Source organism: Apodemus sylvaticus, chromosome 17 (genome assembly GCF_947179515.1).
Source record: "Apodemus sylvaticus chromosome 17, mApoSyl1.1, whole genome shotgun sequence".
Lineage (NCBI taxonomy): Eukaryota > Metazoa > Chordata > Mammalia > Rodentia > Muridae > Apodemus > Apodemus sylvaticus.
The window spans coordinates 2789072-2816571 of record NC_067488.1 but is presented as its reverse complement, the minus strand read 5'-3'; the positions used below and the strand labels follow the sequence as shown (position 1 = coordinate 2816571).

Below are 27500 nucleotides of genomic sequence, written 5' to 3'. Positions count from 1 at the left end.
AACAGCTGTGGAGGATGGAGCAGTGTGTGGCAGTGCTGGGGAGCAAACATTAGTGGAAACCAATTGGAAAGAATGCAGCAGCGAGAGTGGACAGCAAAGGACATCCCTAGACAGTGCATCTCCACAAGCAGTGCCACAGCGCCTGCACCTAAACCCCCTGCACCTAAACCCCCTGCACCTAAACCCCCTGCACCTAAACCCCCTGCACCTAAACCCCCTGCGGGCCCGAGCATACAGCTCAGTAATAGATTTCTTGCCTAGAATGTGAAGGATCCTGGATTCAAGTCTCTACTTCATACACACGCACGCGTGCACGGCGCACGCATGTGCACAGTTTTATCTGCAAATACTTGGCCCTATCTCAAGAGTTGATTTTGTGAATGGAAGAGTTGCAGAGATACACTTTGCTATTTTGTTAAAAACTCCCTGGATGACTTTGATGTGAAGTGGATCTGAAGTTTATACTACTTACATACTATGAGTGATGCCCTTTCTGTTTATTGCATCTGAATTGAATATGGTTCTTGTGGTGCCTGCGTAGATAAATAAGTGGAGAGGAGTCCTAGATAACTGATAGCTCCCCCTGTGGACCGGAAGCACTGCAGCTCGGTGAGCAGAAGGAAGACTGGAGGAAGTTTGAGAATACATGGTAAGTCCATATCAGACATGATGACTTCTGAATGTGGCCTGGGGCCCTTGGTTTGAGGAGACCTGGGAGCCTCGCATCCTGGCTGCAAGGGTGTTGACTCCAAGGGAAGGTAAAGGGGAGACTGAGAACCTCCCCAGGCAGCAGCATGTAATAGCTAAGAGTTGGACGAGGGGAGTAGGGAGATGTTTTTCTGTGGGGTCAAATAATTTGGGAGGGGCTTGAGAACTAAAGAGAGGTTTCCTGGGTCAGGGGTCAGGAAAGGGCATTTCCCCAAGAGAGTCTAGAAGAGTCACGGAGACAGAGTGAGTAAACGGGAACAGGAAAGGCCTGGGAGGCTGCTGGTCTCCACCTTCTCAGAAGACAGGAGAGAGATAACGGGTTAGCTGCAAGCCCTGGGCATGGGAACTTGGGAGCCCCTCTGCTGCTTCTCAGATGCTGTTTATTGGAGAGGCCACGCCCACTTGTTCTGTGTCTGTGTGCCCCCTGTACACACATGGCTGTAGTTCCAGTTCACAGTTCCTCTCCAGACAGCCCTCTGCCCACTCACATCTCTCTGTGTCCCACAGATGCCAGGCCAGCACAGCTCCTCCTCATGGAGTCTGAGGATTCCTAGTCCGTGGTTGTCACTTTCTTTCCGTGACACCATCAGCTAAGCAGTTCCTCAGTTAAGCAGAGCCTGTGAGGCAGGGAACATGGAAAGCCTCCAAGGAACCTCAGGGAACAGGGGCAACGGCCTGCCTGGCTTCACAAATGGAAAAACGAAGAGGGGGGAACCAAATGGAATGCATATGATTCTTTCCCTCTCTGCCTAATAATTTTTAATCGCAGAAATTTGGATTACATATAAGTGTGAGAAACTTAAAGCCCACAAGAGGCAATAGCTGCTTATCTAAAAACTCAAGGCACTTGAAGCAGACAGTAGGCCCAAGCCTCTCTCCAGGACCATGTCAGATCTTGTATGTAAGCAGTTCTTCTACCTTCCTTACAATCAATCAGAGACTCGGCGAGCTGTCCGTGCTACGATGAGGACATGGAGAGGCGTGCAGAAATCCTGCTTTCATACCGAAGTGAACAAGTGGGCAGGGCTTTATGAATTATTCTGTCCGACTCCGCACTCTGCAGCAGTGGGAAGAGGGGCTCAGAAAGGCCAGGCGTTGAAGGTAAAGCCTTAGGTAAACCTTAGACCCTTAAGTCCTGGATGAGGAGAGAGCTCACGAATCCTCCAACAATGCTCGCAGACAGCCGGCCTGCACACTCCACACCTGCCTCGCTGTCACTGACCACTTGACTTGCAAAAGGATTGGTCCTCTGGGACAGGGCAGGGTTGTCAGAGCAGGCTATGGAAGCTCAATGTAGGACATTGAGCAACAAGAAAATCCTTTAGGGACCTCTGATTCCCTGGGGTCCCTTCTACCAAATAGCCCAAAGCTCCAGATCTTAGCAAACGCTCCTCCCCCAGCTGCCTGCTAAGAATAAAATTTTCTTTCTCACTCACTGATCAGCCGTGGGGTTGACAAGACCATCATTTAGATCCCCCAAACCCAGGGTAGGAGGCAGGATGACTTCTACCTATAATCCCAGTCCATGGACACAGAGAAAAGAATTCCCAAAGCAAGCTGGCAAGCTAGACTAGCAAAACCTCTGCGCCCTGGGTTCAAGTGAGAGGTCACACCATGACTATATAAGGTGCAGAGTAATTGAGGAAAATACCCAACATCAATTCTAACCTCTACACACGTGTGAAAGTGAATACACACACACACACACACACACCATAAACAACCAAAAAACAAAACAAAGCAAAACCCCTCAAAACAAAAACACAAACAAAAGCAAAAACCAGTCCAGCCTTTCTTGGGTGGCCCAATACCTCGCTTCCCAATGTCCTTGATGCTGTCACACTGTGTGTCATCGAGGGGCCTTAGGGAAGTGAAACGATTGCTTTCTGTTTAATCTGCATATTTGCAAGGCTGGCATCCTGAGTATGTCAGTCATGTGCCTCCTTCTAAGGCACAACTCAAGCACAGCAGCGGATGTAATGGTGCAGTGGAGCCGCCAGGGCGCTGGCACAGTAGTGTGTTAATAAGTGTTAAAACTGACATCGCAAATACAGTGTTCTCGATGTTTAAAATTACAACCCTGGAACAAGTCATGCTGTTAAAACATACAAGAAATACCAGTTAAGCTTTCAAGTAGAGACCACACAGCCTGTGGTCTCTATCGCCGCTATCCCAAAGTGCAGAACAAATAATTTCCATTGAAACAAAGCAGGAATTAACAGGCAGCTCAGTGCTTTGAGTGCTACAGTAAGTAGAAATAACACATCCAAGTATTAAACATCAATTACTACCTGACGAGCGAGGCACGAGCTCAGCATCCCACACGCCTTCCTGGGCAGCCCACCTACGAAATACGGAACTTGGGAAACATAGCCCAAGATGAATGTATCTGTGCAACGCACACGTGTCGCTTCCAAATGTCCATCCCACATGCTACAGGGAAGCAACATAGAACAGATCAAATGCCAGGAGTGGAGCTGTTCTTCAGTCGCCAGATGGGCGGGAGGGAGCCTGTTTCTACTGTGTTCCCCCAAGAAAGAATTGTACAAACTATGGGCCCGCTTCATCCTTAGAGCCTTTACTCCCAAGAACAGGGCAGAAAATTAGTCTGCCCTCCCTGGAGGAGAAACTACCATGGGAAACATTCTCTAACTTGGCTAATCAGAGGGTTTGTGTCTGAGCCAGGACTTGTGAACTTTACACCTCTGTGTGGTCAGTGGTAAGGGAGAGGTTCTCAGGGTTTCACACCGTTCTTTGTGATCTATGGGAACCACTGAAGAGCCCCAGCCTTTTGGGTCTCTCAATCTCTCCCTCAAGGTCTGTCTCTGAAACCACTGCTTGAGGGAACTCAATGCTCCTGCGACCTTTTCATGCTCAGAAGTGACTAAAAGTCTTGGTGGGCAAAGGAATATTCTTTTACAAGTATACATATATCTACAAGAAATGTTAAAAAAAAAACAGTCTCTAAAGCACTTTGGGATTCCCCCAATGAAAGGCACCAGATAAAGCAAGTCATTACCAAAAAAGAAAAGTCAAGTTTTCCAGCTTTCACATCCTTGTAGGTATCTCTTTTTTTGGTGTTACACATGTTCATTTAGAAAAATCCTTAGGAGAGTGGCTAAGTTATTCTGCCTCTTGCCTCTTTTCTTCTTTCCATCAAGTCCGGGGTCGGGGACCATGGGCATCATGCCCAGATACGGGATACCATTAGCCTCAGCAAATCGAGCATTCCTCTCAGGTTTATGCTGTCCCTGCCTTCAGTGCAACTGGGAACAGTTTTACAAGTGCTTGGTCTTCCAGGGCTGAAGATACTAGCCAACAAGAGTTCCATGTGCAAACTCCCAAAACCAACTCCCTTGTGGTTCACAGGCGGGGTTCCTTGAAGTCACTTCACATTCCTGCTGCTTTGGAATAATAGACATAGACGTGTCTGCACGTAGGCACTAGGAGGCGGCCACCCTCTGCCCCTCATGAGTCTCCAGACGGATGAAACTCTCAACTGAAGGCTCCAGGGCCTTAAATGGCCAGTGCATTCATCCAACAAAATCACCCACACTGTCGTCCCCATGGCAACTACTAGTCCACAAAGCCCTCTGAGAAGAGCCATTCCACACCCCTGTCAGGTGTGGATTGTCCTTAACTGACTAAAACACAAAATGGACCAATTAAGAGTAGGCCCAAACTTTGGATTAAAAGCCTGTTTATCTCCATATTTGGATCCCTGGATTCTATACCCTGCCAAAGACTCAACAATAACGAAAGCCACTGGAAAACCATCAGGTCACATAGAAATGATGGGAAAGAATTTCCTTAAAAGGGGCCCAGATTCCCCTTCATAATGTTTTGTGCTAACTGAAGGGCATGTTGGAAAAGAAAATAGAGGTAACCCTTCAACACAGCTTAACGGTTGAAAGGGTTTTTTGTTTTTTGTCTTTTATTGTTTTTTTTGCTAGTTTTAAGCTTTTAAAGAAACTCACAGTTATTATATCTTATAAAGTAGCAGTTTTTGGTTTTATAACTCTTTCTTCTGACTTCTACTCCCCCCGCTCCCTCCCTCCTCCCCCCCCCCAAACCTCACTGCAATTGCAATGGAAATAAAAACTACAGCATTTTACCCTGGGTAAATCACACTGACTTCATGCACATCTGTATCTTGAATACGCTTCTGTACTGCCGGGTTTCCATGCCGCGACAGGAACTCACGGCAATCAAACACTGTACATATGCGTGTGTACATATCCTGTGTCCTAGAAGCGAAACCACCTAAAGCAAACTCTGCTCGGAAACAGAAGAACATTCATTTTATGGGCTTTCAGAGCAGGCAAGACAACGTTTAAGCTACCTCCCGTGCCAGCAACCTGACAGTGCTTACCTCACAAAGACAACGAAACACCAGCCTCTTCTAGTGGACAAAAAAAGCACAGCCTCAGACCTAAACATCTTAAAAAAGAAATGCTTGAAAAACATGCTAATACCAAGACACAGCAAACTTTGGTCAAAATGGCCTGGATTGAGAATCTCAGCCAGAAATAAATGTCTCTGTAATTCTCCCAGGAGAAAGAGCCCTGACCATCAGTAAAAGGGCTCAGCCTACGTGAACTCTGTGTATAGCATCCTGCGGTTTGGTCCATGTTTAGCAAGAGTCCCTGTCCTTAAACTCATCTGTTTAGGGAAAAACAGTCAGTCTTTACTACATATTGACTGAGTAACATTCTCTTACACTGACACTTAGGAGCTACACATCAATACATATCTTTCTTTAAAATAACTGGTGCATTCATGCACATCACAAGGACAGGACCAGGAAGACAGACAACTTGAAGACTTGCATTGGTCAAGTGTGCTTAGCTTTGCAACCTCTGTTTTGGTATTAAAGGTAAATGAAAGCAATGGATACATAATTGAGATTATTTTCACATGGTTGTGATCCAAATCTCATGATATCATTGCTGACCTCATACAGCAACCTCAGAAATATGGAGCACAGACAATTCAACCCACAGGTAATCCTGGGTATGAGCATTACAATACTGTCCACATGGACAGAGAAGCTGGCTGTCTAAATGCTCACCTGGCAGAGAGATGAACATATATGCCGGTCTGCAAACCCCAGTGCCATTCCACTGAAAGCTGCAAAGGCATGTTTTCAGATACACCATGCTCAAAAACAACAGCCCTCTAAACACTGCAAAGCAATCTAGGGCTGATGTCCCATGCAGCTCTCCCTCTAGTCACCTCCCTCCCGAGGTGACTTCTGATGCCACAGCCCTGAAATTGCCCTGACTGCTGGAACCACAAGCAGCAGATCAGCAATGTAAGTCTGGGTCCCAACTAATGTAGAGAATCATCTAAACTCAGTTCGCTGGGTGAACTCCTGCTCATGTTTGTCAGGCTTGCCATGAGGGACTTAACCTTATGAGCATAGTAGTCCCTTAAATTGACCGAAGGGACCTCCTTCATTCCATCGCCAAAGTCACAGCTGCGCATAGCACTCTCAAGCTGCTTTTGGCGCCGATAAAAGTGCGAGAACTTATTGAAGATCAACGTGATGGGCAACACCACCACCAGGATGCCTGCCAAGATGCAGGCCGAGGCGGTCAGCTTCCCGGCTGTCGTCCCTGGGACCACATCTCCATACCCGACGGTGGTCATACTGACAGTAGCCCACCACCAGCAGGCAGGGATGGTGGCCAGGCCCTCATTCTCCTCCTTCTCAATGGTGTAGGCCACCACAGAGAAGATGGAAATCCCCACCGAGAGGTAGAGCAAGAGCAAGCCCACTTCCTTGTAGCTGTACTTCAGGGTGGCGCCCAGGGAGCGGAGGCCTGTGGAGTGTCGGGCCAGCTTGAGAATTCGGAAGATCCTCATCAGCCTCAGGACTTGAGCCACCCTGCCCAAGTTAGCCAAGGTAGGAGAACTCTCCACCACCAGGTTCACCACGAGAGTTATGTAAAACGGGACAATGGACATGAGATCAATAAGGTTTAGAGCATTCCTGAAGAACTTGAGAAAGTCAGGGGCCACAGCAAACCTGGCCACCAGCTCAAATGTGAACCAGGCGATGCCAAAGTGCTCCACGATTTCGAACCTGGGGTCTTCACCAGGGTTGCCCTGGCTATCCGGGATTTGGAAGTCTGGCAGGCTATTGAGGCACATGGTGATGATGGAGCCCAACACCACCAAGATGGAGAGGACACTGAAGACCCTGCTTAGGACTGAGTAGCCCGGGTTGTCCAACGCCAGCCACAGCTGCCTGCGGAAGTTGCCCAGGGGCTGCCCGTCGAACTTGGAAGCGTCATTATAAAAGGCCAAGATCTCGTCGAAGGAGGAAGTGGTGCTTTCCTGGTCGCTCTGGTCATCCCATTTCTCCTGCTCAGGTTCCACTTTGCGGCCATGATAGCTATAGCTGCAGCAAGAGTCGATGAAGAACTCATTAATACCCCAGTACTCGATCTCCTGGCTGAAGGAGAAGACGCACAGCTCGGCCATGACGTGAAGCTTGCCGGTGTGATAGAAATGCAACACGTAGGGGAAGAGCTCAGGGTTCCGGTCGAAGTAGAACTCATGCTGGACGTCGTCATAGTCATCACAGAGCTCCAGAATGGCCTCTCGTGAGTGACAGAGGAGCAGACGGCCCAGGCGTGTCTCGGGGAAGCGCAGCAGCGTGTGGGAACGCAGCCGTCTCTTGAAGCCGCCCACATTGATGCGGATCTCTCCATCCTCGACGTCGGCCTCCGACACGTCCCAGAGGCTCTGGCGGGTCATGCTGGAGATGCCCAGGCGCCCGCGCCGCGCGGGGGCGCTACACCTGAAAGCAGAGGGAACTCATCAGTGCGAGCGCTGGCACTCCCCACCCAGTCAGTCTCTTCCTCTTCACCCGTGTCTGCCGGGCCTCTCCAGCAGGGTCTCTAAGGTGCGGCCGGCCGCCGGCCGGCACTGGGCTGCAGGAATGGCTCTATGGGAGTCGACTCCCTTCCCGAGGCGAGGCCAGGGTGAACGTTTCAGTACCCCCGGGCCTCCACCTCCTCCCGGGAGTGGCGCCTACCTGGCTCTGAAAGCCTGAGGGGGCTGCGTGCTGACCTTGCCTGTGAGCAGACCAAGGAGACGCCCCCGCCCTCTCGCCGCAGACAGGCGGGACCCAAGATGAGATGCGCACCGGCAGGGCCGGGCCAAGGAGGGGACGCGGAGATTTCAGGGGAGGCAAGGAAATTCACCGCTCTAGTCCGTAAATCTGGGCTGAGGGGTAAGAGGGTCAACTCAGCGTCTCCATCCTTCAAGGAGCGATCCCATTCCCAGCCCCCTTCACCCCCACCCCCGCGCCCTTCTGGCGCCGTGCTCCCCGGCCGCGTGCGCTGCGCCTTCCCGGAGCTCGCCTTGCGCGTTCTGGAAGCGCTTACCTGGGTGCACCGGAGCCCGCGGCCGAGGCCGGCGGGAAACTTCCCCGACCTGCTGGCAAGCATCGTCGTGGTGGCCGCCGCTGGCTGGCTGCGCGAGTGCGCGCGGGTGCGAGGATGTCGATTCGTGCGCCTGTGTGTGTGCCCCGCCACCGGGCAGGCGGGGTCCGCCGCGCGCCTCCTTCACTCTCCGGCCCCCCACACCGCCGCCCGCATCCGCGACAGGCTCACAGGTGGCTGCGTGGCCCCGACGCTCGTGGAGCCCCCCTCTTCCGATCCGCGCGCCCCTCACCCACCACGAGAGGCAGGAGCCCACTCCGCAGGCGCCCGAGGAGCGGGGGCGGGAGCCGAGCCGGTGCGCCTTGCAGAGGGCCTTGAGCCCCGCGCTGCGCGGCGGTGCTGAACGGACAGCTCCGAGCGCTCCAACCCGGAGCACAGTCGCCGCCCAGACTCGTGAGACGTTCCGGGGCATCATTCCGTTCTCTGGGCGCCCCCCAGCTTTGCGCGAAGCTGACACCTTTCCCCCCTCCCTCGGCATCCTCCGGGGACAGCTGCTATTGTCAGCAACCCCAGGGCTCAGAGGGTTGCCTACAATGACTTTCCTCCCTCGCTGGGTCTGTAGGAACCAGACTAGAGAATGAAGGATGGCTTCTGTGTATGGGGCAGATAGGGCAGCAACAGAATGATCTACTGGCTTCCTCTTTTAGAAACCTGAAGAAAAGTTTCCTACACCTGGAAATGGGGTTATCAGAAAACGGGAGCTGTCAGCAAAGGCTGAGGTTGAGCTGTGGCAGGGATATGGGTGGGGCAAGAGGTTGGGTGTGTGCACAGGTCCTATTGGCATGGGGAGGAGTAATGGAGTTGTGACTTCTGCGTGATACCGTGTATGTACAAACCGGTGTAGTGTGTGAGCTTCGGGGGAGTACTTGGAGTTGTGTGCATGTGTGTAGTCTGAGAAGGGTAGGACCCACCCAATGTCTGTATACAGTGTTGACAAGTAAGTCTTCCGGTGGATGGGAAGATATAGTGTGCCATGTATGGGGATCTGGGCATACATTAGTGTGGTATGTACATAAAATATGTGACTGTGTGCTGTGCAAACCCCTACTTCAGCACAGAATCCCCAGTCACAAGACTTAGGGTCCTCCCATTGACCAAGTGGGAAAATGGACCCTTGCTCCTTGGTATCCTCTAGTCTCTGAGCAAATGCAAGTCCTCATTTTCAGACTGTGGAATGCAGTTAGCAGGGAGCTAGCTACTATCCACATGTCTTGGTCAGAAGTCATAGGACAGTTCTTATAAGGTGGCTCCAGACTCACAGAAAAACAGCACGGCTGTGAGAAACACATTCTTCCTATGTGGCTCTAAGGGCACCTCCTGAATTGAGGGGTGTTCTGGCTCTAGACTGAGGCCCTGGATATTGATCTCCAGAACTATGTAAACAGTGCAAAAGACTAGCCCACTTTGGACTTCCTCAGAGGGTCTGAAAAGAATCCTTGATCTAGTTTTGTGTTGGGTCACTGGGTCCAAGTATGACTCCTTGTGGCAGCCTTTGAGCATATGTGATGTGTGCATTGTCTGTCCTCACTGAGAGGATGGTACACCCATGCCTCTGAAGCCTCTGTGAGTGTGGGGCTTCCAGCAAAAGCAGTTCTGTGAGGGAAGAATAGGGTGGTGTGGTTCATGTGAGAGCTTCCTTTCTTTATGTTTGATGCTAGTGGTGTCAGCAGGGGTGGTGGCTGTGGTGCTGGTGTGTGTGTGTGTGTGTAGGAAGTGACCTGCCAGTTGGTATCTGTGTGTCCATTTATTTGTAATTACTTGGTTTTTAGAATGATCGGGTAGCATATAAAATAATACCATCCTCATACATTTATCACTGTGCCTGTCCCTGTCACCCTATCTACTACTGCCTTGCTGCTCCCTCCCCCCCCCCCTCAACCTGTCCCCCCATCCCTGTCTTATTTTTTGATACAGGCTTCCCCTGTGTAGCTCTGGTTGTTCTGGAGCCCACTATATAGCCCAGGCTGACCTTGAACTCACACTCTGCCTGCCTCTGTCTTCTGAGTGCTGAGATCATAAGTGTGTACCTCCTCTCCTGGCTCTAACCATCCATTTCTATGGGAGTCTGGTCTGTAGCCTCACTTTATCCTCTGTCTAGTCTGACTGGACCTATCACTTGAAGTCTGGATCTCCCCCACCCTGGATGGGCCTCTGTCTGGAGGCTCCTTGCTTTCCTTCATGCCCACAGTGTGCTGGTGGGAGTGTGCCAGCCTTTGCAGAGGGCACGCGCACTGGCGGATGTGGAATCACTGGCTTGGTGACTCTCCTTTGCAATGCCTGCCACACCTTGGAGAGTGGCTGTGAGTGCTCCACACTGCAGGTGCCCTTAGCAGCTGGGGACAGCCACTCTCTCTAGCCTGCTCCCCATCCTCTTAGTTGGCTTCTGGCAACCCCAAGCCTTACAGTCACCGTGTTCTACACATGTCTGTGTGGGCTCTGCTGCGTGTCACTGCTCTCAGACACGCGCAGTCCTTCAGCCGTGGCTCCTGACTCCTGTGTGCCTTGGCTCCTTGAGCTCTGTTTATTGGTCACCCCTTCCTGCTGTATCTGGGGTCCCTCCTCCTAGGAACAGGAAATGGACTTCATGACCCTTGCTTTCTTTCCTTATCTGCTTTATTTATCTCACTTATTTCTTCTTCCTTTGTGATTATAGGAAGAAGAAATTTTCAGCCTTTGTTTCTTTGTCCCTCCACAGGCTTCTGGGCTCTCAGACTTCAGTCCCCTCTTAAGGGCCACTCTCTGCCACCTAGAGCTCCGCCCTTCTGCCCCCACCTGTCACTCATCTCCTTCTACAATTTTCTTGTTCTCTCCTTTCATCAGCCACCCTTATCCTCTTCTAGACCCCAGGCTACATTGGAACCCTCAATTAACGTTTCCTGTGGGGCCAGGGGCCACACCCACCTTTCTCTGGATCAAAGTGAATTTGAAGTCTGCAGGGAGAAGCCTGAGTCTGGGGCCGTGAGCTTTTTCTTGGAAAGGCTAAACAGACGCTCCTGAGCCGACAGATGCCTTTGCAGAGTTAAGTGTATGTGACAGGCAGAGCCGCTTGTTTATTTCCAGTCAATGCACTAGAGAGAAATGGAGCTGTCTCCCTCCTTCTGTAGCAAAGAAGCCTGTTTTGTTTATGGTTTATTTAGAGGTCTGAACCCTGATCTTAAAATATAGCTGCCTGCTTCCCTGGTGGTTGCTTGAGGGAGGTATTGAAGGGGTGGAGAAGGGAGAAGGGCACACTGGGAATGGGGGTGAGGGGATCCTGGGTGGTGACCCAGATCCTTGCACCTGGGTGACTGTCTCTCTGCTTCCCCTGCCAAGACAGATCTCAGCTGAGCCCACATAGCACAGACTCAGCTCTTTCCTGACAGGTGAGGGGGCTGCTTCAGCGGCCTTTAGAGTGAGCTGGGCTGCCTGACCTGCATTCCCTACTCTGCAGAAGGACAGAGCCCCATCCATCCCGGACGCTGATGGAATAGACCACTCTTACCCACACCAATCCTGCTGCCTACCGGCCTCTCTTCCATGGCAGCCCAAATGTCTCTTACAAATACAAGAGGGTCATATCTTGACCCCTGAAAGCATCCCAGGGCCTTCCCAACACACTGAGAAGGAAAGCCGCTTGACCGTCACTGCCCCAAGACTTTCCATGTTATGTAGCACTTGCCACCTCTCAAACTTCATCTCTTTGCTGTCCTTTGTGCCCTGGCCATATGTTCCCTTTGTCCCTGTGGCCTTTCTACCTACAATCATGGCAGCTTCACATGACAGGGTTTGTTTCCTTATCATTCAGGACCTGTTTAAATGTCAGCTCCTCCAAAGCATGACTTCCGGTCAGCTGTGAGTCTCTCGGCCTGCTTCTGCCTGTGCCTTCACCATGCAGACATTAAACAGCTGTTGAATACCAATTAGGGGTGAGTGAACAAGGCTCCAGTTGCTATCTGAGGTTGTTTCATGACAGAGTCTTTGCTTCAACATCTCTTGAAGGAAAAAGAGAGGCGCTGTGACTGGAGAAGCTTCCGAGCTATGGGGGTGGGGTGGGGGAGTCTCTTCAGCAACTGATTGGATCCAGCAGTCTAGTGGATCCCCTAGCTGGTCAAAGTCCCTATGATGCCCCGAGCCTTGAACCAGACCAATCCACAGCTTTTTCCTAAAGCTCCCAGTGTAGGCCTAAGATGGAGCTAAGATTGACAGATCTGTGAAGGGGCAGACCCACAGTCGTGTGCCGTGAGCCTGCACCCTGAGGTCAGCTCCAAGAACAGTTGCTGTGTCTTCCATGCCTGCCTATGATGAAAGCGCCACGGCCTCCCCCCCATCGCCCCCCAACACACACACACACACACACACACACACACACACACACACACACACATACCTTGCCTCTGTTAATCCTTGCTTGCTGAAGGACTCCTGGTACCTGCTGCCCTACAAATCCTTTAGCTTGAAGAGAATCATACTTTTTTCTCAGGCAAAGCACTCATGCACATAATGCACACACACATACAGGAACAGTACTGATGCACTCAGCACACACACATACAGGCAAAGCACTGCTGTACACAGTGCACACACACATACAGGAACAGCACTGATGCACTCAACACACACACACACATATAGGAACAGCACTGACGCACTCAGCACATACACATACAGGCAAAGCACTCAAGCACATAGTGCACACACATGTAGGTAAATCACTCATGTACATAATGCACACATACATTCAGACAGACAAAGCACTCATGCACATAATGCACACACATACATATAGGCAAAGCACTGATGCACATAGTGCACACACACATACATACAGACAAAGCATTGATGCACATAGTGCACACATACATACATACAGACAAAGCACTGATGCATATAGTACACACACACACATACATACAGACAAAGCACTGAAGCATATAGTACACACACATGCAGGGAAAGCACTGATGTACACAGACCACACATACACATACAGGCAAAGCACTCACGCACATTAAAAAAAAAAAAGGACTAAGGAGAAAGTAGTTAGGTAACCTTTTAGGTGGATTTCCAGTGGAAGCCACTGGGTTGGAGGCAGGTAATGTAAGGAACAGGCATTGAAGACTACAGAGTTGGAAAACTGAATCTTAGACCTTAAGAAGCCCACTGTGGGGAAGGAGTGCAACTGTGTGGGAGATGGGCATGATTAGGAGAAAACCTAAAGGAGATTTTGTGAAGTTTTGCTGCTTATTATGAATGCAATTGCTCATTAAGTATTCTCTCAGGAAATAGCAGTAAATATTTATATGGCTTTTGGGTTTCTTTTTGACAGAGAGCTGGAGGCTTTTATTATCAGAGTCCTATGTAGCCATTTGGATTCATCCCCAGAGGAAACCCCTCTATCCAACAGTAGCCCCTCCAGGCTGATGAGGGAAGGCTCTTAATAAAAAGGGGAGGGCCCCTCCATACTGAGCCTGCTTTTGAGGGTCAGCTCTTATCCCTCCTGCCTCCTCTTCTGAGCCCCTTCTTCCTGAGATTCTCTACCTCACCCCCTGCTCTGCTTCCTTGGGTAGTTCCCTGAAGTTTCCAGAACACCTTTGGGCTAGAATAATTAAAAGAAGTTTTAGTTAAGATCATACTTTAGGTCTGCACGAGGACAAAATAACAGCACAAAGCCAACACGGCTACAAAGACAGGCCCTTCCTGGTCCTGCCCTCACATGCCTCGGTATCTGGCCATCTCTCTCTCCTTCCCTGGTCCTTCTCAGACACCTAGGATGCCTCCCCTCTGTGTCTGCTTCCCTCCCTCCTCCCTCATGCTCCTTCTACAGGTAGCTAACAGGTGAACTGAGGCCCTCAGCCCCCTCCACTGGCTTCATCCTCTCAGCCTGGAGAGAAGCCTGGGTCAGAGCAATCTATCTTGTCAATGGATGTACAGGTGGAATCTATTTACTCTCTTCTGTGGCAGGTGACTGATGAAGAAGAATAAGAGTGGAGGATATTAGCTATGCATGGTGGTGGTGATGGTGAAGGTGATGGTGGTGATGGTGGTGGTGACAGTGGTGGTGATGGTGGTAATGGTGGTGGTGATGGTGGTGATGGTGGTGATGGTGGTAATGGTGGTGGTGGTGGTGGTGGTGATAGTGGTGATGGTGGTAATGGTGGTGGTGGTGGTGGTGGTGATGGTGGTGGTGGTGGTGGTGGTGATAGTGGTGGTGGTGGTAATGGTGGTGGTGGTGGTGGTGGTGGTGGTGGTGGTGATGGTGGTGATGGCTGTGGTGATGGTGGTGGTGGTATAAGTAGCAGTACAGAGAAGCCAGGCAAACTGGCTCAAATGACTACTGTAGTCCCTTCCAATTCAGTTCTTTTAGCCTTGGGAGCCTGAATACCCATTCTCGCTGTGCCTGGAGTCCCTCATCATTAAACTTCTGATAGTCCCTAATTCATGACTATTGTGAAAATTAGATCCCAGGCCTAGTGTGCTGCAGGAATGAGGTCCCCAACCATAACCACTTTCAGCCCTGAGCCTTCTCACGCGCTCTCTTACGAGCAGATTGCCTGACTGCTGTTCACCTCGGCTTTGGTTCTCTTGTTACTTTCTTCTACTGATATCCATTGAATGGGAGCTGTTTAGACTCAAGCATGCATCTCTAGTTCCAAAATCTGCCTCTTAGCTATCTGAAGGATGACTGCCGTAACCAGCTCCCTGGTCCCAGAGACTTAACAGAATGAGTGGGTCATTGCTCCCTCATGGGATAGGAACTGGGGCATAGCCTCCCACAGCACCCAGCACCCAGCTCCAGAGGCCTGGAGTCTTCTCCTGGGACTGTCTGCATCAACAGTAGAAAAGTGCCGTGAGACGTGTGGATTTTTCCGAGGACGGGTCTAGACGTGGCAGACTTTGCTCTGTCCATGTCGTGTGACCAGACATCAATCATCTGGCCACATATAACCATAGGTGGGTGGGTGGTGATGGTGTAGGAGACAAAGTGGATCAAAGGAATCAGGGGCAGCAGGATGCAGCAGATGGAGACACCCTTTACATGCAAGAAGGAAAGGGGGCACAGAACTCCTACTCACCATCTTTACCTGAAAAGCCTTCATCGGCACAGACCCAGGGCGCTCGCCCTCCCTGAGAATCTTGAGCTGGCTCAAAGGAACTGTCTCAGCCTTGGCTAAAACTTTGTTTTTCTTTTCTCAATATAGTATTTCTCACCCTGAACTTCTACCCGGTGCGTGTGAAGATTCTTAGTTGAAGCAGCAGGGTGTGAGACAGAAAGAGAAAGACTGAAGATTTCATGTAGGTCACAGTGTCTGGCAGCTGGACGACAGACTCAGAAGCTACAGAACCAGGACACACGCACTTGGTGCAAGGTGGCCAGTCTCCCCCAGCCCCAGGGTCACCCCAAGGGCGACAACGACAGAGAGGCGACAACTCTGTTTCTGTGTCTTCAAGCTATAGCTGGGATGTCCATGGAGGGGGCGGGCACGCATGCAAGGACTTGTGTCAGAATCCACCCAGATGGGGGGAAGCACAGAACCCCAGATCTAAGATCCATCTCCCTCTTCTTGCCCTGATATGGACCCCATCCCCAGCTAGGAACTTGAAATAAATTTCAGAAAGTATTTCTGAACACTTTCTGTTCCAATCCACTTGTCCTTTAGAATGCCCGGTTGCCTGCCTCGGACACCCTCCCAGCTCCCCAAACCTCAGCTCCAAGGTGCTCACAGCTACTGCCCCAGCCCTTACCCTTCTGCTGTGAAAGCAACATCCACCCACCCTTCTACCCATCCATCGCCCATCGATTCATCCACCCACCTACCCATCCCACACCCTGGATGCCTCTGTGGGCTCCTGTTTCCATGGTTACTTTCAGGGCCTGAGCCTGCTCTGGGTTTGCTGAATGATTCCCTAGCTCCAAGCTGTTCCTCATGACAGCCTTTCTGCCGGACCCAACGCCTGCCTGGCTTTCAAGGTCCCACCCTGCTTAGAGACCTCCCCAACCCCATCAACATCTGCTCACACATCCCTCAAGGTGAATATTTCCTTGGATTAAAAATAAACCCCAAAGTTCCCCAGTGTTTGCCAGTGAGTGTGTCTGGGAGACTGCTTCCGCCAAGTGGCATTCTCAGATGTAGAGAGAAATCTGAGAGGGATGGTCCCTGGCAATAATTATAAAAGCTGGTATTTATTGAAGACTTGTAAGTCAGATACTGTTCTGAGGATTAACATCTAAGAGTGAGGTTAATCCATATGGTGAGCCCATGAAGAACACACTATGATTATCTGAAGGGGAAAGAGGCCCAGGAAGCACTGGTGGGTGCCTTGGTAAGGCTGCAGAGCTCCACGGTGCCAAGCTGGGATTTAAAGTCAAGCAGACTCACGCCTAAAGGCCGAGGCCTAAACACGGAGCTCACAGCCTCCCTATCACCATCCCCCACCTAGGGATTCTAGAAGTTTTCCTGAGTCATTTTTTTCTTCCAAGACAGGAAGGAGGTTACAGAGCCCCTTCCCAGCACACTGCTCTGCTCGGAGGGAGACAAGCACCGTATGTTAAGTGTGCTCTTTTCCAATATAACCCCCCAGGGAACAGCTGTCGGTGGCTCTAAAGCTTGGGTGGGCCACAGCTGTTCTTAGGAGGAGCCTCTTGCCCCTAGACTCTGTGGGGGTCTGTCTGGACTCTAGAGGTTTCTCCAGGTCAGAGTCAAGCAGCAACTTGTCCTCAGAGGCCTTCCGGAGGGTGGGAAGAAGCAATCCCATCAGATACCCAGCTGAGTGAAGACACAAGATGTTCCTACAGTGACAGAAAACCAATTCACACTCTTCCCTGCAGCCAAAAAATTAAGCTAATTTTTCATTTCTCTGCTTACGTGCAGCTCAACTAAACATAGGCATCGAGGAATGCAAACAATGACTAGATTTTCTTAATTTAGGGCAGTTTCAATTAGATCCTGCTAAAATGACAGAGGCTTGGATATTTTTATCATAGTAGGAAGCTGTGTGGTTTAGGATGGAGAGAGGTAAGGAACTCAATGCTGAAACACCCACCTCTGGCCTCGGCCACCCCTCAGGGGACTCCCAGGCCAGCTCCGGAGAGAAGGCCTCCCCTACTGCCTGCACTCTGCTCAGTGTTAAAGGATTCCAGTCCCTCTGCACTGTGCTCTCTCTAACTAATGGTGGCTGAATAAAAGTCAAAATGACTTGCTGCGGTGGGGCGGGGTGGGGGGAGGCTTGTCCTTGAGAAGAATAAAGGACTTATTAGAAGTTCATAGAATAAGTGTTAGGGAACCAGCCTCAGACCTGTGAGAGGGGCTTCTGTGTCCCGGCTCTGAGGACTTGTCCATATCCGGTCTTCCTCTCCCTCCAGGGCCCACATCCCATGTTTGGAGGGACTTTGTGATTTGCTCCAGGCCATGATCTGTGCCTGGAGCAGTGAGTCATGTCATGTTGGGCTGGCACACTTTGCTGTCAGACTGAGAGTCCCTGTCTCTCTGGTAGAATTCCCCACGAGAGAAACACCTGGATTCCTGACCTGCACTGTAGAGTCCAGCAGCCCTGAAGGAGATAAAGAGGCAGGCAAGAAAAGCTTCAAAGAAAAGCCGGAAGTGGGTTCTGTCACTGAGAGCTGCGGGCGTTGATCTCATCTACCAGGGCCTCTCTTCCCGTGGGGCACACAGCATATGATGCTGTGCTGGTGAAAGTTGTACAACAAGACCACCTTATTTTTATTATTTTACATTAGATTATTTTGGAATTTCAAAAGTCATCTGTCCAGTGTAATCTAGAATAGGGAGAAGCCTGCTTTTGCTAGGGCTGAATGAATCCTGGGGGGATTGTATATAACCTATTACCTCAGCACCTACATGTTGTCAGGAGCAAGTCTCTGAAATTTACCAGAATATCAGGGCAGAAAGACAGAGTCCCTGGAAGAATGGGGTGCAGGTTACACTTCTCAGGGGGCCACACACAGATAGATCGGGGGCTGGAGAGAAGGAAATGAGAAGAAAGAGTCTGAAAAAGAAATTTTATTAAGTTTCTCTGGCCTAGGCTGTAGTTCTATGGTAAAGTACACGTATGAAGAAGCCCTGAGTATAGTGCCTGGCCCCACACCAAAGAAAGCAGAAATTTTTCTTGTGTGTTGTGCTGCACCAAGCACACCCTCATTACCACGTGGAGTTTACGGAAACCCTAACATGATCAACAAATGTGGCACCAGAAAAAGCATCTGAGGTCACAATGAGCCCTGGTCATTTGTTCTGAACTGGCCACCGCTCTCCCAACATGAGCTGGGCTCGGTCTCCTTTTCCACAGGGATAGCCCCTGTCATGGCATTGGTCAAAGCTCAGTCATGTGACTTCCCCTAGGGCCAGAAACCTCCAAGGAAAGATCAGCAAAGTTGGTGAGTCTTACCAGACATAGGTAAGACGCAACCCAACCCTCTCAGCAGACATTCTTCCAAAGTTTGATTTAGGCTCTAATACCGTATAAAAAGCAGCACAAGTAAATCAAGCTCTCTGCAGGCTGCATTTTGGGGATCCATGAGTGTGAATTTTGCCTAAGGCACAATCTTCTACTTTTTGGATTAAAGTACTAATCCTAGACCTGGGCCACTGAAGCACCTTCTAAGAAAATTAAACTGTTGGGTTCACATGCAAACAAGTGTCAGTGAATCAGACAAAAGTGGTGAAGAGTGAGAAAGGCTCCAAAGATGTGGTGGAAACTATTCTGACATCAAAATTACTGTTTTTCAGAAGAATGTGGCTTTTAGGACAGGACATCAAAATTACTATTTCAGAGAAGAATATGGTTTTCAGCTCCCAGGAAAATAGAGATTTAAATGAACACAAATTCCCTTTTCAAACTAAATGTCAGCATTAAATCCAGTCCCCACAGATACTGTTACATTTCAAAAATGAAACCTCTCACCCCTAACCCCCCCCCATGATTTGGACAGTGTCAGTCATACTGCCCTTTGCATATGGTCTGCTGAGGTGTAGCAAGCCTGGCCGTAAGCTCTCACCACCACGGACAGTGCCCCGCCTTCAGGCTTTCCCCACTTGGACGACTGCGTTCCCTTGTACTGTGAGCTAACAAAAAATGCTCTTCCCATCAATAGTTCTGGCAGGCATTGTTCACAGGATCCTGAAAGCACAGACATGATTGTATGTGTATGTGCATGTGTATGTATGTATATGTGTATGTATATGTGCATGTGTGTGTATGTGTATGTATATGTGTATATGTATGTGCATGTGTATGTATGTGTATGTATATGTGTATGTGTGTATGTGTATGTGTGTGTGTGTGTATGTGTATGTATATATTCACATATCATCAAGGAGTGAGTAAACAAACACCCTAAGATTACATCACATCATTGGTATATTCTAGCAGTCATGGCATGGGGACTCACTGGCATGGTGTGAGGTGCTACTGTGAGGCTTATAATCATGTTGACTTTGAATCTATCTATACATATCAAATGCTAGTAGAAGTGCAAAAAACGTGACAGGAAGTTCCACACAAGAAATCCAAAAGAAGGACTTTGAGAAGTGTTACTAGTTCCCTGGGAGAGTTCAAATGCGACAGAGAAAGCATCATGAAGTACTGTATGTGTAAAGGACTTGGAACTCTAAAGCCTCTAGATGTCTGATTTAGTGACTGTCCACCTTACTGCTCCAGGGGGAGAGTAGCCAGGATTTACATAGTGAATCTGTAACTAGAAGTGTGTCACCAGCACAGACATCTTTCCCTGTTGCAGTGGGAGGATATGCTACAGTACAATATCCCAAGGGAACCATAGAAGCTAGCTCAGATAATTAAAAGCACTAGTATCAAGCCTTGTGGGGAAAAGATCAGCAACCTTTGCCAATGAGGAGCTAAGCAATCTGAGAACCAATATTAGATCGGATGAGCCTCCCGAATTTGCTTTGTTGTAGCTAATCAAAGCCCAGAAAGGAACGACAAGAAATCACATGGCTTCCCCGTGGGCAAAGCTGAATAAGACAAATCCAGCTGCCCTATAGCTATTGAGCATGATTCATAGGTAAAGTGGGTGGAGCCAGAGCTGGGGATGCCTGGAGACCTCCAATTACAGAGCCGTTCCCACCCCTGTTCCACCATCTCCAGAGGGAGACAGAGGCAAGGCCAGCGTGCGGACAATCCTGCATGCGCCTTCACTAGGGGGGAAGCTGGACCTTCGGTGGTTTAGGGCTTTTGGGCTTTGAAATTTGCCAGTTTTGCACCACACAGAGAGAGAAGTCAAGTGGCCTTCTAAGATTTTCCAAGCCCCTCTGAGCTGTCTGGTTTTTAAATGTATCAACTACCAAGATATCCCACTATCTCTAGATCAGTGGTTTTTAATTTTTCCCCCTTTAACATTCCAAATTAGAAACAGTGTGGAAAAAGTTGAGAGGCACACATGCAGAGAAAATAAATAAGATGATTAAAGGCTCTACCTGAGTGAGATCTGGTGGCTGGGCCTCTCTGACCAGGGTCAGCTCTCCCCTCTTGCGTGTGTGGCACTCTCCAGATGAGGAGGCAACTGGTATGTGTGGGGAACCTGAGTGCTTTCTCTATCACCCAGCTTGGCCCAGAAGGTGCTTGGCAGAAGAGGTATAGGAGACAGCTGGGAATGAGTCCAAAGAAACGAAAGGGCCCAAGACTCCAGCGCCATGTTTTTTTAAGCCTTAAAGTTAAAACACATGGTTTGGCACATGCGTAACAATAGGACAGAAAATATGGAATTGGAAAATTCAATTTGCAGAATCTAAAGTGGGATTTGAAAGTTAGTTAGCTGTGGCTGCGCTGGTCTGGAACTCTGAGCACCTGTTTATATGACGGGCGCATACAGGACCTTTCTTGGCCACACAACATGGAAGGCCATACTCTGCACATGGTAGAGTGCCTTAGCACAGGAGAGAAGAACAGACTGAAAGATGGGGGCACGCCAGGGTGCCAGTTTTCCCTGAGCCTCCATGCAGAAAGAGAGCTTATACAAAAAGCCAAAGAAAACTCTGGGTGCATCAAGGCTGCCTTGCAGCTAGTGAAGAAACACACGATACTCCATTCTTCTCTCTTTACATGAAACCCAGGGCAGCTCTTGTAGAGATGATGCCTGTGGACACTTCACCTTCACCGAAAATAATTGACATTCTTCAAGGCACAGTTTAAGGGTGTGGGACAAGGACGAGCAGAAAGATTCTAGGTTCCTGGTGTCTTTGTAGTCTCAACAAGGGAAACTACATTTAAAAAAAAAAAAAAGGATTCTGCATAGCCACAAAGACATTTTCTTTCAAAATTAGAATTGGGTCATATGGTGGGTGACACGGTTGGATAATAGGATAGTGTATCTAAATTCAGGCCTGGCCTAGAAAAAAATTGCCAAAGCGGTGCCAGATGCGTCTGATTGAAGGTTTCAGTTGATGAGATTCCTGGCTATGCACATTTGTTTACCCAGCCTATATTGTCTAAGCAGAACAGGGACCCTCAGACTGCTTTATAAAACCAGCAGGAGCCGAGCCTTGCCTGCCAGCTGCTGGCTTTGCATCATAAAGTGATCTAAGGTTTTGAGGAGGTTGGGTCAGTGAGGTCTATTTAGAATGCAAATGATTGCTTAAACTCTCTTAAAGGCTTTAAGAATGTATTTTAATCATTGAAACTCCCCCTAAGCTCAGCATCATATTCATGAATAAATTGTTGTGCCTTTGATTCGACAGAAATTGGGTAGACTTGATGAATTAATGATCTTTTCTTTTCTTCTGGTCTTTCTCAGAACCATAGCAATGTGCATGCCTGTTAGCCTTGTGAAATGCAGATGAAGTATAATTTTCCCAAATTGATCTGTTCTACATCACTGAATTTCAGCTATTTGCATTTTTATGCCAGAATCAAATTTAGCTTATTATTATTGTTGTGGAAAATAATTATAATCCTTTAATTGTCATGGTACTTGACAATTAAAAAAAACTCACCAGTCTTCTTTAATTCCTCCTTCTCTCTAACCCTGAGGTCTAAACTGAGTTGGATTATCACCCAGGCTTACAATTTCCAAACTTTGTTTCCAGATGGTCACTTAAGGTTCTCAAAGGTTACATGACCTTCTCTGGTCAAGTAGGTCATGGAAAGTGGCTCTGCCCATCCCTAGGTCTGGTCTCATCAAGGTCTGCAAGGTGGGTTCAGTGATCATGAAGCTGCAACTTCCTCTGAGAATGAGGGCTATGGGGCAGTGCCTGGCACAGGGATGGTCCCTATGAGGTCTTCTCTCCTCCCATCCCTAGGTGATTTCAGATTCTATTTGGGGTCTTGAAGTCCAGTAGTGCTGGATTCTGATTGAACAAGCTTTTCTTTCAACCAGCCTGAAGCTCCACGCCTCAGCAGCCACACTATATGCACAAATACATACAAATACACATGCATGTGGACATTCGCATGTGTTGGCAGAGGCTAACTCTAAATTCCAAATCAGTAGCAGGTTAAAGTAGTAGCTTTTTCCCCATCAGTGGCTGTTCTATTCTCTAAAATCAACCCTTCCCGCAAGTTCACGGCAACTCGTTCCTTGGGTCAAAATTTTGCAGTGCCTGAGTCCTTGTTTTTCATTCTTCGGTAGCTTCTGCCGGCCTTGTACACACACCTGTGTCCTTGAGTCCTTAGGCCTCTGCTTGCTGTGTTCTCGCCTTCGTTAGAGGTTGTATTGCCCTAGGATGGTTTGTATTTGGTCCTCATGCTTCCTTGGCGTGCTCATTCTAAGTGGGAATATGGGATTGCTGGCTGTCAGTGCCGTGGCCTCTGTCATGCTGCGCTGCTGGAACTCACCTCTGCTGTCACCTGATCTAACCTTTTACAGGAGATGTTTCCATTTGTGGGATAGGATAACTGGATCAAAAATACCTTGATTATAGCTGTATACTCAACTCTGGAAAGAATCAGAAGTATTCCACCAGCTCTCTGGGGAAATGACACCACATCAACTAATAACAGAAGACTTACTTGGAACCTTGGAGCCAATAGCCTGAAGGCAAATATCTGGTTGAAGTTGAGGGAGAGTGAAGCTGGCCAAATGGGCCTCGGTCTGTCCTTCATTCCAATGCTTTATATGCTCAAGAGGACTACCATAGCACTATGCTATGTCTATTCGACAAGAAGAAAAGAAAAGGAACTAACATTACAAGGTTCCCAGCGCATTGACCTATACTGTATCATATGACCATTTTTAACTGCAAGAGTTGTTGGGGGGGGGGCAGCATTCTTGAATCCCTCCAGTTGGCACCAATAAAAAAAGAGGCTAAATTTCACCAGTGTGTAGTGTTGTATGTACAAGAGATATGGTCCTGCCCCCTGCCTAATCCTGCACACCCCCAGCCCTGGGCAGTGTGTGGGAGCTGGCCCTGACCCTTGTCAGCTAGGGCACTTGGGTAAGCTGGCTTGGCTACTCCCTGGTGGAGTGAGCACAGGAGAGTTGGTCCTGCCCCTTGCCAGCTGCTGTAGGCAGGAGAGCTGGCTCTTCCCTGAGGCTGGGCAATATGGGAGAGCTGGTTCTTCTGGCACCAGACAGGAGAGCCAGTGGGCTGACAGGCCCAGATTCAGGCGTCGTCTTACCCCAACATCTAACCCATCTATGATCTGCTTGGAATGCATGAAGGGGCCGGTCCTGCAGATCCAAAATGACAGGACCTTCATGACACAGGGCAGCAGCAGGATGTCTGAAAGGCATTCTGGTGAGAATCCATTTTTGATAGTGTAGCAGAGGCCAGAAGCCTTGAACCAGGCTCACTGCAATGAACATTTGCAAATAGAGCTGTTTGGGCAAAGTGGTGTGCTGTGTGGCACACCATGACACACTGCAACTTCCATGGTGAGGGTTTTTTTATTTTGTTTTTATTATTTTGTTTTCTTTTGTAGGGGAGATTGTAAGAGCACAAGAGATATAGCACAAGAGATAAGGGCGGGGTGGATATGATGGACCGGGAGATGCGTGGGGTTAGAATGCTTGCGGTGAAATTCACAAAGAATTAATAAAAAGTGTTTTAAAAAGAGGAGAATAGAATTGAGGGTTGATTTAATCAGACTTGAAAGGAAGGAGTGTATTACCATCACCTAAATGTAATGGAGTAAGTCTGTCCTTTATACACAGAAGCTTAAGGTTTACCTGAAGGCCAGGTACCATGGGAAACATTAACATGCATGGGCAGATACAGAAATAAATGTTCATTGAACAGGCACACATCAGGTACAGAAGGGTTAGAAAATGAAGATCTGCCCTTGGCTATACAGAGGTTATTCTGGAACGGAAGTGGTAGGCAATGGGAAGATGCCAAAAGAAAGGTTTCCTTGAGATGTCACCCTCTTACCCTGTCACACATCAGGTGGTATATCTGTATATTCCAGCCACTGTTACTAGGCTATGGGGTATCTATCTTTTTAGTTATTCCTAAAGGAATCTTTCAAATCAAGATAAATTGCACATAGTGGTAGAGTCATCCACACTCATTTAGCACAGGCTTTTACTGTTGAGCTCTAAGGACTCTAGATGAACATTCTTGTACTGCATCTTCCCATGTAGAAATATTACTGTTCTCCCACGGGGCCATCAGCTGTGGATCCTTTGGAAGTCTGAGCTGAGCAGAAGGTGGAACACAGTTATGAGTATTCACAGACTTTTCAAGGAGAAAAGGCCCAGCTGAGCGAATGGACAAGAACAGGAACTTCTGGTCACTGACACTGTGGGTTACATTGAAAGACTGCACTCCAGATGCAGTGAAAGGCCACAGAGCAGTAGGGGCTCTAGTGTTCCCTCCCAACCTGGAAAGTGAGGTTATTAAAGGGTAGCTGGACAACGGGACAGTGTCTGGATCCAGGACTTGCCCTTGACTTGACTGTGGCTTTCATGTGGTTGGCTCACCAAGTTTTAGTTTTGTGTGGCTCTTATATCCAGCCTATTATCTGAGCAGAGTGAGGACCTACAGTCAAGTTTCAAAGACACAGCAAGGAGGACGGCCTGAGCTGCTTTGGTGGGTAAGATAGTAACAAGACCACAGAGAGAAAACCTCAGATTGTTCTAGCAAGAGGTCATAGCTTGAGGTGACTATGATCACAGTAAACAGAAGGGCTACATTTGAAGGGAATATTAAGAAGAGGAGCTCTGCGTTCAGTCTCTAACCCTTGCCCAGAGTTCGCCTGACCCCCTCCACTGTGCGTGTGCAGAGCTGAGCTGCTGCCTAAGCACCTGAATGTGAAGTCTCTCTGGTCAACCAAGTTCACTGACTGCTGATTTTTTTTAAATGAAATATACATATATTTCCACAGCCACTCTGGATCAAAGGAGCCATTCCTGTCCCTTCAGAGGTTTTGTAGCAAATACAGCCTGATATGTGCCCTGGCTGATATGTGCCCTGGCTGATATGTGCCCTGGCTGATATGTGCCCTGGCTCTCACCATCTCATCACTGGCATGTAGGTAAAACTCAGGATAGGCAGATAGGACTTTGCTTACAAAAATTTTGTTCTGTTTGTGCATGAAGCAGGCCAGAGAAACACGGCTATGTCTCCCCCACTGACCCACTGTGAGTAGAGGTCCCAACCAACAATAGCCGTGAATAGGATCATTATTTCCAAAGAGGAGGGTGACTGACTCCAGACTCTTGCCAAAGCAATAGGACTAGCCCCTTTCACTGGCTTCTCTTTCTTCTGCCACACATGTTTCCCTGATAGTACTTCCCCAGGTCATCTTGAAATTGCTTGCCTCTAATCTCAAGGTCTGCTTCCACTAAGATGCTGGGGCACCTCTGGCTCAGATAGCAAAGCATGGTACCCAGGGTTGCTAGATACTATGTGATAAGGCAGGACTAGACTCTGGCCTGATGTACTCAAAACTCAGTCCTTCCCTCCTATCCTGCACTTTGCCTGAGCCCAAGGGCAGTCATGAAGGCTGACTTGGGTGGGTGGTTATCATGGTTTATGATAAGGAAGGATTGGCTGCTCTTGGCCTCTTTCAAGAACAAGCAGCTGTGAGAACATCTGAGCGATAGATTTATAACTCAGTTGTGAATTCTCCTTCACAATTAGCCCAGGGAAGTCATCAAAAGAAAGGTCAGAGCCTCCCTGGTATCATCTGCCCAGTGGGGGGGTCTCCTAGCGCAGCTTCTGGGAGGGGCCAGAGGTGCTCATCAGTGGATGTTACAGAGAACTGCCTCCATGTTCTCTCCTAGGAAAAAGTGATATGCCACTGCCTTGAACCTGATAAATATTCAGGGTTCAAAGAACAGACTGCTCCAAGCACATCTTCCTTTCCCAGATGGCCTTGAGCAGATGCAGCCTTCCTGACATGGGATAAATACTGTCCACGAGGGAGACGACACACGATGAACCCGACAGAAGTCAGCTGCACCAAGGTAGCTGGAAAGCAAAACTCTCCTCATCTACAGACAACAGAGAAGCCTCCTTTATGGCTTTTCTTTGTCCTCCAGGGACTCAGAACTTTGCCTTCCTCACTGAACCCATCCCCGCCAGACAGACAAGCCAGTCACAGACCCCAGAAAGCTCAAATCTCTTCAGCTCTCTAAAGGGGATGAGTGAGGAATCATCTGGGCCTGGCACAAGAAATGCAGGACCCAGATAACCTTCTCCAGAGATACACCAGTTTTGATGAAGACTATGTCCAAATGATTCAGATACAAGGGTTGGGTGGTCCTAGGTTCAGAGCTACATTTTTCTTCTCACCAATATCCTGTAAGTAAAGGAATAATTATAACCATGGACTCCTCATGGGTGTGGTGGGCTTAGATGATGCTATCTTTATACAACAGCTACACTCATGCTAATGATGTCCAGGGAGCTTGACCAGCAAGTATATTGTGATCCCATTCTATAGAAAATTCTGGTGTACCAATAGGACAATGTTCATATGTTCACAGTAACTAACCCTGGGCAATTTTGACCTCTTGGTTATCTCCTATATTCCTGAATTTCTTTTACAACACACACACACACAAGCACACACACACACACACACACACACACACACACACACACACACACAAACCAGGTTGCCCACCTACAATCTCAAGACATTCCAGTAAAGGCTGGATTCTTGATGTGGTTGAGTATGGAAGTTTCAGATTAAGCATCTAGAGGAAGATAGGTTCTCTTCATAATAGAAAGTAGAGAGTTTTGGTTCCCAGAGCAACCCGAGAAGAGGCTGCAAATCTGCAGAGGTGAGAGAAAAGAGCAGCAAAGTGACAGGGTCCCTGTGGTCAGCAACATGACCACGAGTTTGCATGCAGTCCATTACTGCTCACACAGATGCCTGTTCCTAGATGTTTGTGGAGCCCCAGAACCTGGAGCCAATGTCTTAGAAGAATTAATGTGA

General features: G+C 48.8%; 1 protein-coding gene across 1 annotated transcript; it reads right to left on the bottom strand.

Annotated features, from left to right (window-relative positions):
• Positions 1-6039: 6039 nt before the first annotated feature.
• Positions 6040-7473, bottom strand: Kcns2 (potassium voltage-gated channel modifier subfamily S member 2). Its single transcript, XM_052161324.1, has one exon. It carries the CDS (start codon positions 7471-7473, stop codon positions 6040-6042), a length of 1434 nt encoding a protein of 477 aa, XP_052017284.1.
• Positions 7474-27500: the final 20027 nt, after the last annotated feature.